This window comes from Talpa europaea (genome assembly GCF_964194135.1).
Source record: "Talpa europaea genome assembly, chromosome: 3".
Lineage (NCBI taxonomy): Eukaryota > Metazoa > Chordata > Mammalia > Eulipotyphla > Talpidae > Talpa > Talpa europaea.
The window spans coordinates 115,257,632-115,270,863 of NC_140069.1; the positions used below are offsets into that span (position 1 = coordinate 115,257,632).

Below are 13,232 nucleotides of genomic sequence, written 5' to 3' on the forward strand. Positions count from 1 at the left end.
GTTCTGACACCTGAGGCTTTTTCTCCATATGCACAGACCTGTAAAAACCCGAGACCCTGATAAACCATCAGTCACAGTAATAGTCAAATAGAGTTTCTGGTATTTTTTTCTCGGTTCAATTTTATCTCTGAAGAAATGATTCCAATGCAAAGCTTTATCTTTTACTAAAATGAAATTAAACCAGCTTGAAATCAACCATTATATAAGAACCCTAAATGCTACTGAAATTGATATCCATCAGTTTGTTTCTAAGAAGGCCTGAGACTTTGTTTGCAGAAATAAAAATTCATAGGCAACTTTTATCAGAAACCAGCTAAAACTCTCTTTTTTTTTTTTTTTTAATAGAGGCATGCTTTATTTATTTGTTTTGCTGGTTTGTTTGTTTTGTTTATACATGCACTGGGTACAGTCAGAAGTGCGGGAGGGAGGGTGAGAGAATTCACCAGAGCCAGAGCGGGGAGCAGAGCAGGCAGAAGGACCGAAGTACACTGCTGAGGGGAGCAGCGGGCGGCAGGAGAGGTCTGCACGCCATGTGGGACCCTCCTCTGGTGGCCGGGGAGCAGCCGGGGATCGAACCGGCGCCACAGAGGCCGCGCGCAGTTTCGCAAGCCAGCGCTCAACCGCTGCGCCACCGGGGAGGCCCTAAAACTCTCTTTTTAAGGTGAGTGCTGCCTCACCAGCTCCCACCCCACCCCATCCTGCACCCCGGCCCCCACCCAGAGCCCTGTCCCCAGAGGCCTCCATAATGTTGTGGACCCCACTCCCATCATTCCCCTCCCACTGTACATCCAAGCCCCTCCTGCTGTCCCCTCACACCTGCTAGCTACAGTGTGAACAGCGTGGAGGGCTCCGAGGGTCTCAAATAGAATCACCGTTTGTTCCTTATTGTCACTGTAGAAGATGCAGGACTTTCACGTCCCCATGGATAGGAAGGTTCTCGACATCGTCAGCTGCCTCTGGAAGGGGGCACCATCACCAGGAAAGATCACCAGGAAATTCAGAGCCCAGTCTGTGACCCCAGCAGGACCAGGTGCAGCAGGCCCATGGGGCCCAGGTTTGTGGCGGCCCAGCCCCTGCTTGCCTTGGCACCAGGCTCTCCTGGGTGGACTGTCCAGGTGGAAGATGTATAACTGTTCATGTTCCCCCAGAGCTGTAGTTCACAGCACCTTCCACAGGATACGTGGGAAAGAAGTGCCAGACCCTGCATTGTATTGTTCCATATCAGATTATCTATTGCCCTTTTGTACATTAATTTTCTGAACCATTTACCAGATAGGAACATTGCTCTCTTCACAAGTGTATTTTAGTGCATAGACCTGTATAACAACCAATGGGTGCTCAATGAATGCTTGTTAAATGGAAAAAAAAAAAAATGTTTCCGCAGCTATCTGTGCAAGATGGTGATGGGGCAGGTGCTGGTGCCCCATAGTGGAAGCCCCCTTCTGGCCATCTCCGTAGTCTCGTGGCCAAGCAGGGATTGCTGCTCTGGAAGGTGGTGGTTATATGCTGCTAAGGCAGGAACATTTCTGGCAAATTGAACAGAGACAAGTTGAACAGAGACTGCCCACAAGACCAGGCCAGACCAGCTCACCCTGATGTCTCGAGGTGTTTGATTAGGCCCCTGTAAAAAAAAAAAAAAAAAAGCCAATGGTGGCGTATGCTGCCCTTGAGTTTGTGCATCTGAAGCGCCTGTGAAAGTCTGCCTGACCAGGTGGGCTGGGAGTAGCAGGCGACGATAGCCACAATGAAAGGGAGAGAGAAGGCCAGGATCCATGACAGAAAGAAAGCACTGCCCTGGAGGCCGCAGAAAGACGATGCAGGGAACACGCAGAGCCACACTGAGGATGCAGAGGGACCCCATCTGAGCTCAGGACTGCCCCTCACTTGGCCCGCCTGCCCTGCTCTCCCTCCGTGGCCTCAGGGAATGTGCGGAGCCCAGGGCAGCTGCTCAGGTGCCACCGGGCAATACAGTGTTTTGAAAATTAAAACTGGATACAAAAAAATTGTTTCAGGGTAGCCTTGCTAAAATACAATAACTAAAATATTCAATTTTTGTTGTTGACTCCAGATTAACAGCTATTTCCACTATTTCATGTTCTTTTTAAACAGCCTGAGTTTGGGGGTGTATTTTTTTTAAAGATTTATTTTATTTATACAAGAACCGGGCCACAGGCCAGATGCACGGGAAGGTGAGAGGATTCACCAGAGACAGAGCGGGGAGCAGAACAGGCAGACAGACGAAAGCACTGCTGAGGGGCTACTTGCCACGTGGGTTGCTCTGAGGCCGGCGGGGATCGAACCGGCACTGCCGAGGCTGCCATCAGCTCCACAGAGCTGCACTCAGCTGCCTGCACCACCAGGGAGGCCCCCTGGGGGATGTATTTTTTTTTTTTTTTAAAGACCTTGTTCCCTGAGGACATATTGGTGGGAATACTGCCGCATAACACTTGTGGGACTTGAGTCTGGAAGCGAATCAATCTTACATCTGAGTCTCTCCCAGGGATGGCTTACAAAGGCAGCTGAAGGGTCATGAGGAAGGTGGTGTTCACTACCCTCAAAGACACAGCATTAACTGGGCCGCAAGAGCATCCGTTGACTGACCTCTTTCCATTTCCTTCAGCTTTGGCAAAGGAGGGCCATTATCAGTGACCATCATTTCTCTATGAAATAGCTACCTTTGGATTGATTATTCTCCCTTACTTCTGCTCACTGCCACTTCACACAGGGCTGTATTTCTGTGATGAAGAGCACAATTCTAGAAAAGGTTTGAGATTAAAGGCATTTTCTAAAGATTAAAGTAAAACCTCTTTAAATCAGAGTCTGCTAATTCTGTGAACTCAGAATTCATTATCACTTTCATTGGACTGAGGAGTATCTTAGTCCAGTGACAAGGGAGGGAAGGAGGTTACTAAGCAAGTTGGTGGTGGAAACATTCGCAAAAGATACAGCCAATTTTAAAAGCCTTCTCACCAGGGTTAGAAACAGCTTATCTGCTCTATTGATTTTTTTTTTTTATTTTTCAAATGGGGGTGCAATTTACATACAGTGTGTCAAATTCTGCCGGTTTTAAAAAACATACATAGTTGTTTATAATCTCTACCATAACCAAGTTATGCAATAGTTCCATGATCTACCCAGGTTCTCTTTTCTCTACTGGGTTGTCTGCTTCATCTCCCCTCACTGGGGTCCAGCTCATAGCCACTAATACTTAGAAAACTATCTATGAAACCCATCTCCCCTGCCTTGCTCCTTTTCCTACAACCTAGTGGATTTTTGCGAGATATTTTTTTTTTAAGATTTATTTTATTTATACAAGCACTAGGTACAGTCAGAAGCGTGGGAGGGTGAGAGAATTCACCAGAGCCAGGGCGGGGAGGAACAGCGGGTGGCAGGAGGGGTCCGCGCGCCATGTGGGACCCTCGCCTGTGGCCTGGGATGGAACCGTCGCTGCAGAGGCTGCGGGCAGCTTCGCAACCCAGAGCTCAACTGCTGAGCCACTGGGGAGGCCCGAGATTTCTTCTTCAAGTAGGTTTTCAAACTGTACTGTTAGAGCCTCAAGGTTCCTGAGAAATAACCTGCAGACCCACTGCAGGTGGCTGTGGGGTAAACAGCAAGAGGCTTGGCGTTCATCCATTCCACTTAGCCAAAGCAGTTCCATTCTTACCTGTTAATGTATTGGGCCTTCTTTTAAGATTTTATGCAAAAGAAGATTGTGTTACTTTCCAAAACATGCTTGAAATAGACTACTTTCTCATATGTCTTTTTTTAAAGATTTTATTTATTGATGCATACAAGAGCGGAGGTGCAAGCCAGAGGTGCACAGGTTGAGAATATTCACCAGAGACAGAGTGGGGAGCAGAACAGACAGATCTACTGAAATACACTGCTGAGGGGAGCAGCTGGCAAGACGGGAGAGGTCTCTTGCGTCCTATGGGTAACTCCCTGGCCAGTAATCGAACTCGTGTTGCAGTAGCTGCGCTAGCTTCTTGACACTTAACCCCTTGCACCACCAGGGAGGCCCCTCATATGTCTTGTAATGCAGATATTTTGCTAATTCAGACTGAACCCTGGCCATCCTCACATCCCAAGATTAATCTGGGCTACCAAGAAACTTTACCTCATTGGAAAATAGGACTGAGTGTCCGAAGCTGTGCTCTTGACACAGCTGTGATAAATCATGCCAATTATTTATGTACTTTGGCCCTTGCGGCACACAGGAAGGGCTTGGCTATTGTGTACAGACTTTTCTTTAGTGCACATTGTCTTTAGTGCACTGCCTAAATATTATCTTTTTCCATATGTTTCCTAAGGTGGGGAAGGTTAGGAAGCACTGGAAAAAAAAGTAGTAGTTTGCAGTTGTATGGTAGTCTTCCTGATCCTTAATAACTGAATATCTCTGGCAAATTGTTTAATGTCTCAGTTTCTTCATCTGTGAAATAGGGATAAGAGCAAAATATTTCTTAGAAATATTTAATTTCTGAATATCTCTCAACAACCTTAGTTGTGAAAATTAAAAGGTTACAGCAGGATTCCCCAGAGAGAAGCAGCACGCCCTCAGTGGTCGCTCCATTACCAACAGCGCCATCTAGTGCTGAGATTTGCCCCTGCAGCCCTGTAGATAGTAAAACAACGCAGGTTTCCTCCTGCACATTTGATCGCGCCTTCAAAATGAGTGTAAATGTGAAGCATCAATGAGCAAGTATGGTCACAATTTTTAAAGTTATTAATGTTTATTACACCTAGTTTACATCTCTCTGTAATAACGGTGAAACAAATATATGTTTGAAGGCTATTAACAACGCCTCCAGAGTGGAAACAATGCTAAGGAAAAAGCAGAGCAAAGTAAAACAATTACTTTCTGAATTTGTTCAGAAAATTTTAATGCACATTTTTCTTATCTATATTTTGTTACAAAAAGCAATCACCTTAGTGATGGTTGAACAGATCCAAATGAACCACTATGGTGTGAACACATCCTTAAAAGATTTTTCTTTTTGCCACCAAATGACTTTACATTATTGTCCTTTGATCTCCTGTAATCATTTTGATATTTTCCTGTATCATTCTAAATTGGAAGAAAATAGAATGTAATACACCCACATCAGTATTCTCTAACCCAGCCAAAGGGAGATTGCAAGCGGAAAGGTTTTTATGAGGAGAAACTTAGCAAATCCATGGATCTCTTTGCAGAATAATTTTATTCATTTGAGCCTTAAAAGTATGTCTCAAACTGACTCAATATTTGCACTACCTAGAATTAGTATTTTCAGTTCAATCCAGGTTCAAAGTGTCACACTGTGAAGACTATTTTTAGAGTACAAAGAAAAATCCCTGCCCTTACGAAATCTAATTTCATTATTCTCTGATTCCAGTTCATATTTCCAACATTTTCAGAAATCAGTGCTCTAACTATGGCGACCATCCTTCTGTGTCCAAGCTTCAAACACAAATGGCATTTCAGTGTCTCCATTTGGAATAATGATAGGTCTGCCTGACAGTTACTTCAGATGGAAATTTCTGCCCAGCAAATGAACCCCATTCCTTAACAAAATAGTGCAGAATATAGGAGTCTAGTGAGTTTTCATGGAAAACTGAGCTTGTAGATCATCCAATTCAGAAGGTCCATCCACAGCTCTGTTCCATTATGTACCAGCTGTGTAGCCCAAAACAATTTATTTAACCTCTTTGTGCCTCACTTTCCTCATCAGTAGGTTTGCAAGTTTACATGTATCCATGTAAGTAAATACATTTCAAGGGCTTGGAAGAATACCTGGTATCTAGCAAGCATCTCACCTGTGTTCGCTATTGCCGTTATTAATCATACCAATAGTGACAACACTATTATCACCTTCCTGAACACACCCATCTAAAAGGCAGCATGTTAGACTGTGGGTCCAGCCCTGTGCTGAGAGAAAGAGAACAGTGTGAACCTTTATTCAGGACTTGGGGGTGGGAGCACTCAGCCCAAAGTTGGGAACCCTGAGGCTCTTAGGTGAGGTGTGGAGCAGGAATAAACTGCTTGTTGCAGAGTGACTTACCACTCTGGTTACTATCACTTGGGTTATAGTCCATAAAATAAACAGGCTGTTGAAACACAAGAGATGAGGTTATTTTTATCTCAGATATATGAAATAAAAGGGGTGCTTTTTCTTTTTCAATATTGCTGCATAGTTGGACATCTTTCATGCAAAGATAATACTCTGTGTGTGTGTGAGAGAGAGAGAGAGAGATCCATGTACATATATACTAATGATATATAATTATGAATTAATTGGTCTGTTTTCTAGAAGAGACCCAAATGGGGTAGAACAACCAAAGGGGATGACACTTGATCCCAACTTAAGGAAGGGGTTTTGTTCTCTACCTAAAGAATATATGATACTCAGCCTCTCTCATACCTGTGGGTTCATCTGAATACTTACTGGCATGCTGATTAATGAGTCCACAGGGATGAAGTTCCTTTAAGCAAAGGCATTACATCATTACGTCTGAGAAGATTAACAGGGAAAAGATCATGTGATAAATTTCTGGGGAACTTGACCGCATTTTCTTGGATCCAGAGACTCTCTGTCGGTCTCCATTCTTAGGTCGCTGACAAAGGCCAAGAACTCTTCCCAAACTATTTTCTATCACTTTCGTACCCCTTCTGTATTCTTGCCACCACATTTAACACTCTCCCACTTCAAACACACATTTCCATTTCACCACACTATCATCCCATTCAAAGTTATAGATACAAATCTATTTTCAACAATTATTCTTTGTTTAACCTCTTCCTACTTTATTTTATTGAAAACTTTTTCAGTTTTATTAAGATGTAATTGACAATAGTACTGTATAAATTAAAGTTCTACAGAATAATTATTTGACATTTATATGTTGTGATCACCACAATAAGTTTAGTTAACATCCATATGGCAGATTATTTCTTAAAGAAAGATCTTTCACCTTGAAGTGTCCCTCAAGTTGGCATTTAGTTTAAGTCTTGCATTTCTAGTTTTGCAAAATATTATTCATCTATCAAATAGTCACTGAGAGCTTATTATTGTGTCAAACACTATCGTAGGTATTAAGGACACTATGAAAAACAAGACCAACGTGGTCTTTGCGTTTATGAAGTTTGCAACCAGTAGTTGAGACTGATATTAATCAAATAAGTAAACAAATATATAATTATAATTTATAAATACTGTGAGAAAATAAAAGCAAGATGTTATTGACAGAACAGAGTATCTACTATGGATTGTGCTTCTCTGGGGTGATTTGTGAAAGTCCTAAAGAAAGACAAAGAACCCCCCATGTACCTAGTTGTGGAGAGGACCTTCTGAGTTGGAGTCAGCCCTGCTGTCTCAGGATCGTGACTGAGCTTGGTGCATTTGAGGCAATGAACAAATGCCAGCGGAGAATCGGGGAGAGAGATGGAGTTGAGAAGGATGGTAGGGCCAGGATCATTCTGGCTCTTGGGATCACGTCAGTAATTCTAAATTTTTTTTTTTAAGATTTATTTATTTATACAAGCACTGGGTACTGTCAGAAGCACAGGCGGGTAAGAGAATTCATCAGAGCCAGAGCGGGGAACAGAACAGGCAGACTGACGAAATACACTGCTGAGGAGAGCAGCGGGCGAGACTGGAGAGGTCTGTCACACCATGTGGGACCCTCGCTGGCGGCCAGGGATCGAACCGGTGCTGCAGAGGCTGCAGGCAGCTTCGCAGCCCAGCGCTCAACCGCTGCGCCACCAGGGGAGGCCCCAGTAATTCTAAATTTTAATCTAAGAGCGTGAGAATCCATTGAAAATGTTAAGCAAGGGAATGGCATGATTCAGTTTACTCTCAAAGACGTTGCAGATGCTGTATGAAGAATCATGGGAGGAAAGCAAGAGTAGAAGTAAAGAGAAGAGTAGGTTAGTGTAGCCCATGGGAGAAGTGACAACTTGGCAGGCACACCCCTTGAGCCTGGTAAGCTAGTTTAGTTGTCCGGGGTTCTGAGCTCTAGGGAGGGTGTATGGTTCACAGTATGCGATATGTCACTTCTCTTTTCTGAACAACACTAAAATTCATTCTTAAAATTTGTCTTTAGCAGTACTCCCAAAAGAAAGATGCTACCCTGTAGCTTTCTCTTAAGTGTGATTATCTTGGGCACCCTCCCCCCACTGCTCATTCTTCAGGGATTATCTCTTGAACTAGAAAGGTGAAGATGAAGTTGTTCGGCTCTACTTGTATGTATGTTTATATACTTGAAGATAAAACTGGTGAGCCCTGCAGGTGGATTTTATTTGTGAGGTAAAGAAGAGAAAGAATCAAGGATGATTCCAAGTGATGGTTGTGCCGTTCACCAAGATGGGGAAATAGAGATAGTGCATAGTAGACTTGGGAAGGAAAAATTTCTACTTTGGATGTGTTCAGTAGAAGGTACCAATGAACTATCCAAGTGAAATAGCAGGTAGACAGATGGATATGCCAGCACAAAGCTGGTAACACAGAGCTCAGCAGAAACATTTGTGAGTACTGTCGTATAGAAGGTGCAAGAAGAGATGACCACACATAGGAGAGACCTAAGCCTGAGGAATGCCAACATTTAGAGGGCAGGTGAAAGAAGGGGAGCTTTCAATGTATACTGAGAAGCTGTTGCCAGAGAACTAGGATAAAGAGCAAGAGAATGGAGTCTGTGGAGGCTGAGTCCATTTTGTTGCGGGAGTAATTGGCTATGTGAAATGTGGTGTGTTAAAGCATGAAGACGCCTTGTGTTCTGAGTTTGAGAACATAAAGATCATAGGTGACCTTTGCAAGATCAGTTTCACTTGGGTGCAGATGGCACAGGGCAGGCAGAGGAAACCAGTTTGGAATAAAAGGCTTTTTCCTTTCTGATTTCAGTCATTGTGCCCGGGGACATGGTTTAGACAAAGGGGAGGGGCTGCAGGCATTCCAGCAGACCCCTGTGGTCGACTTCCTCTGTCTAAGATGGGTCACTGTTATTTCTAATTCTGGGTAGACTGTCTCAGAAGGAATAGATGTGTGGAGCTAAACTTCCTGGGCAACCACTTCGTAAGCAAGCCTGACCACACCAGTCAGACAATGGGCAGGTTCAACAAAAAACAGAGAGGGAGAGAGAGAGAGGAGAGAGCTTTGAAAGAGCCAGAGCTGATGCTGTGAATTCTTGTGGTTATCGTGTATCAGGATTTCATGAAAACTCTTGCTGACCATAAATGACAACACCCTAGTGAGGCAGGTGATGGAGCAAGGCGGGGAAGGGACAATCTGCTGCCTGCCCTTGGTGCCCCTTGGAGTTTTGCTGGAGAATTCTTGTCCCAAAAAATGAAACTATTAAACCACATAATGAATGTCCATCCTTAAGTCATTTTACTTTCTGACCTAGTTCATTTAATTTCTGACAAATATTCATAATCAGTAGTGGCTTCAAACATTTAAGCTTTAGTTTCTCCCACTAACTATTTAATAATCTATATACAAACACCTGAGAAATCATTTATAATGGGATATTCTTTTGTATTTTTATATTTTGAATAATTTAACTTCTAGTTTATCATTACAAGTAAGAAATTCATACATGAATGCTAAGTGTTCTGTTTAATGAAGGGATCTAGTTCCTGCTGGTCAGCAGTGGCCACTGAGCACGTCCATTACACTTGCTTTGAGCTTATTTGCAAGGCAACATCTTAGGAAAATTTTCTCAGTAAGTAAAAAGAGTAAAGAAACCCAACATTTTACTCCTGGCTGACCCATTTTGTAATCTTGGTCAAGTTACTTAACCTCTCCCTGCTTCAATTTCTCCTTCAGGAAATGTGAATAATACCAGCCTCCCTAGACCTCAGAAGTAATTTGAGGCCAGTTAATTGACTCCACCATATGTGATCTAATGGTGGGGAAAACAGCTATTAAAATGTGAAGTATCATTAGCAAGGTTCAAGCTAGAGATTACCATTGCACAACTACCCTCTAGTTAGGCCTTGTGAAGCCCATTCTTAAACTCCTTCCAACAGTATTTCCAAGGTAGTAGAGTTGTTGCTGTCCACCATGTTACTTTGATTTTAAAACTCCAACCTAGCCAGAAGCAGAAATACTCCAATTTCACTGAATACATGTATATTTGAGAATTTCAGAATGTTCCTTGAGGTGATCAAGGATACCTGGCGTAGAGCAAAGATACACCTGAGAACCACAGCCTAGGGGAATGGCTGGCTTACCTGCAAGTATACTAGTTTGTGTGGCCTTCACTGGAACCCAGTCCATACACAAGCAATTGCTGGGGCATAGAAGAAAAATGTAACTCATGATAAGCCTTTCACTGCAAGCTTCTTTTCCCTTTGAAAGTGTCTAGGAGGTAGACATCTTATTCCTATCTTACGTTAGGAGAAATTGAAGGTCAGAGAGCTCGAGTGGTTGTCCAAAATCACATCAGTGGTAAATGCCAGCAGTAGGATTAGATTTCAGATTTTCTGGTGCTTTTCGAGGAGTTTTTACTCTGTGAACATGACTATGAGTATCAGTCCATTAGGGAAAGAAGGAACATCGTGCACTAAATACATCAGCCAAATTTCACAACAAAGGGGAAACTTGTTACTGATTTGCTATTCAGCATATGGCCATAGCCTTTGGAACAAGCAAGCCCTCTGTCCTCTTTCTCCCCTCATCTCTTTATAAACTGGTGTCAAAGATAACAAATAAGAATCCTCAACTTGTGAACAAAACAGAAGACCCTTGAAGTCCACAGATCGAAGTCTCACTTAATGTTACAGAGGCAGGAATTTTAATTGCATGCAGCGGCTGGAGTGTGGGAGGCTGGTGTGAGGAACCTTACCCACCTCCTGCCACAGACTTCAGTGTGGCTTCTCTGCTCCCCACGCATGACCATATGTCAATTCTATGAAGAAAAATTACACTCTGGAATGGTATTCCAAAACTTCCGGATTTCCAAAGGTCTTGGGACATTCCTTACAAATTCTTCACAAATAGCTCATTGCACTGGATTTCCCTGCCTTAATTTTACTTTAGTGGCCAGAAAGTCAGGGTAACAGAAAGTCAGGGTAACGTTAGTGTTCTTAGTAACTAACTCAAGGCAGATTCCTAACACATCTGTCCGCCTACTTGGCTTCTGACCAGTGGCTGCTTTTAAAACAACCATTCTCGTTGTCGTCATTCTATTTATTTACGTGTTCTGTTGTAAATTGTCTCAAACTTTTGTTCAAAGTAAGAGCCATGGTAAATCCCAAATAAATGTTGAAACGAAGCTTCCTAGAAAGAATCATTTATCTTAGTCGTGGGCCTTCTATAATGTTATAACTGCTAAAAAGAATTAAGGAGAATCAGTGATCTCTGCAAGATAAGACAATGTTTAGGTGAATTGAGCCATACTCCGGAGCTTCTCTGTGGGTAGCTTAGAATCATGCTTTGAGTGACACCTAATGGTTGAGATAAGTCACTCTCCCAACTCAGACCAGTGTTTCTCAGAGCTTGGTTTATGGCCCGTCCTCAGAACCATCTGGGTGCCTGTTAACACTACAGAGAATTTCCTTCTGGACTCTCTGGGTCTGGCCCCCGGGAATCACCACCCCAGGTGACCCAGCTGTCAACCTGAGAAACAGTGACTCGAGGGCGGTCCAGGCAGCCGTCCGCGTGGGCCTGTCACACCTGCCGGCTCCCCCGCAAGTTAGAAAGGGCCGAGATGAAGGGATGGATGGAGCCGGGCTTCGCCTGGTCATGCAAAGAGGGGAGCGGGTGGCAAGCACCCCAAGCCCCTGGCGGGGGGTGAGGGGCTGCGGCTGCCCCGTTGGCAGTGAGGGAGGGGGCGGCGGGCACTCGGGACCCCGAAAGCAGTGGCCGCGGGCTGCTGCTCTCGTCCCTGGCCTGGGAGGCTGCCGGGGCGTCGAGACTGGGCGGGCGCGGCCGCTAACGCCTGTGCTTCCTGCCCCACAGACGAACCCCCCGCCTGGAGTCCTCCCGCTGCCGGCACCCCCGGTCTGCCGGAAGTAGGCGTCTCCCTCGAGGACGTCCTCTCGCCATTCTCTCCATCACATCCAGCCCCACCCTCCGACCCTTCCCACCAGATAAGCCCAGACCCGGCTTGGGATATCAAAAGGGAACACGACGTTAGGAAACCAAAGGAGCTTTCGGCCGGCGGCCAGAAGAAGCAGCGCCTCGGGGAGCAGAGGGAGCGCTCGGCGAGCCCGCACAGGGCCGCGCGGCCGAGGCTCGAGGAGGCGCCCGGCGGCCAGGGGCGGCCCGAGGCCGGCAGGCCCTCCTCGGAGGCCAGGCCGGTCGGGCCCGCGGCGGCGGACGCGGCGGACGCGGCTCGGGCCGGCGGGAAGGAGGGACCCCGAGCCGCGGCGGGCCCCGAGCTCGGCCGGCGCGAAGGCCCCGGGGCTGCGCTCGCGGGCCCGGCAGGCGGCGGGGCGGAGCGCCCGGGCGCGCGGGAGGCCGAGGGCAGGGCGGGCGCGCGCGCGGGCCCCCGGCAGGGGGCGCGGCCCCCCGGGAGCGCCCCGGGGCGCAAAGCCGCCGTCGCCCCGGGGCCCTGGAAGGTGCCCGGCTCCGACAAGCTGCCGGGCGCCCTCAAGCCCGGCGCCTCGGCCGCCAGCAGATGAGCCGCGCGCCGCTGCAGGCCGTTTCTTCTTAGGTTCCGTCTCACGGCGTTTTAATTTATTTTCACTGTCATCCGCATAGATCCACGGGCCCTGGGCCTGGGCGCAGCGACGAGAAGGCCCCTGTGTCCAGCGAGCGGGGACGGGCCGCGCGCAGACCTAAACTGACCCCCAAGGCCCCCAGTTCCATTGTGGGGGCTTGGGCAGCTATGGAAGAACCAAAATAACGTGAAGAACACCACAGAGAGACAGTGCAGTGTAGCTTTAGTAAAACAGAAAGAAAAAATAATCCCCCCCACTGCATGAAGGATTTGGATGTCCTCCAAACTTTATATCAAGAAACTGGACAAGTTAAGAGCAATCACAAACTGGAATATCGCCTTAAAAATCAAACTGCACGGAGCAAGCTGAAACTGAGACAAGATTATATCTTTTAATTGATCTAAAGAGTTGTAAATAAATTGTTCTTGACATATCTAGACAGGGGTTAAAGGGTTTCTTTGAAACATTCAGAACTGTTCGCCCATGACGTTTCCATGGCTCACCCGCGGCGTCCATCACTGTACTAGCGGCACCGTTGCCTGCATCCTGCAGGAGGAGTTAGAAATCTAGTGAATTCATTGGTGTGATGCCATTT

The 13,232-nt window shown here is 45.9% G+C and overlaps 1 protein-coding gene across 4 annotated transcripts in view; it reads left to right on the forward strand.

Moving 5' to 3' along the window:
* Positions 1 to 12,598, forward strand: part of MAGI2 (membrane associated guanylate kinase, WW and PDZ domain containing 2) — a gene marked incomplete at both ends in the record, with an annotated part of 1,136,641 nt that extends 1,124,043 nt beyond the window's left edge. For 2 of the 4 annotated variants that reach the window (XM_084230806.1, XM_084230807.1), the window contains one exon: positions 11,934 to 12,598. In XM_084230806.1, the coding sequence (XP_084086932.1) occupies positions 11,934 to 12,598 (665 nt within the window). The remainder of the gene's footprint in view (positions 1 to 11,933) is intronic. The other 2 variants (XM_084230808.1, XM_084230809.1) reach the window with 1 other exon arrangement.
* Between the last annotated feature and the right edge of the window lie 634 nt (positions 12,599 to 13,232).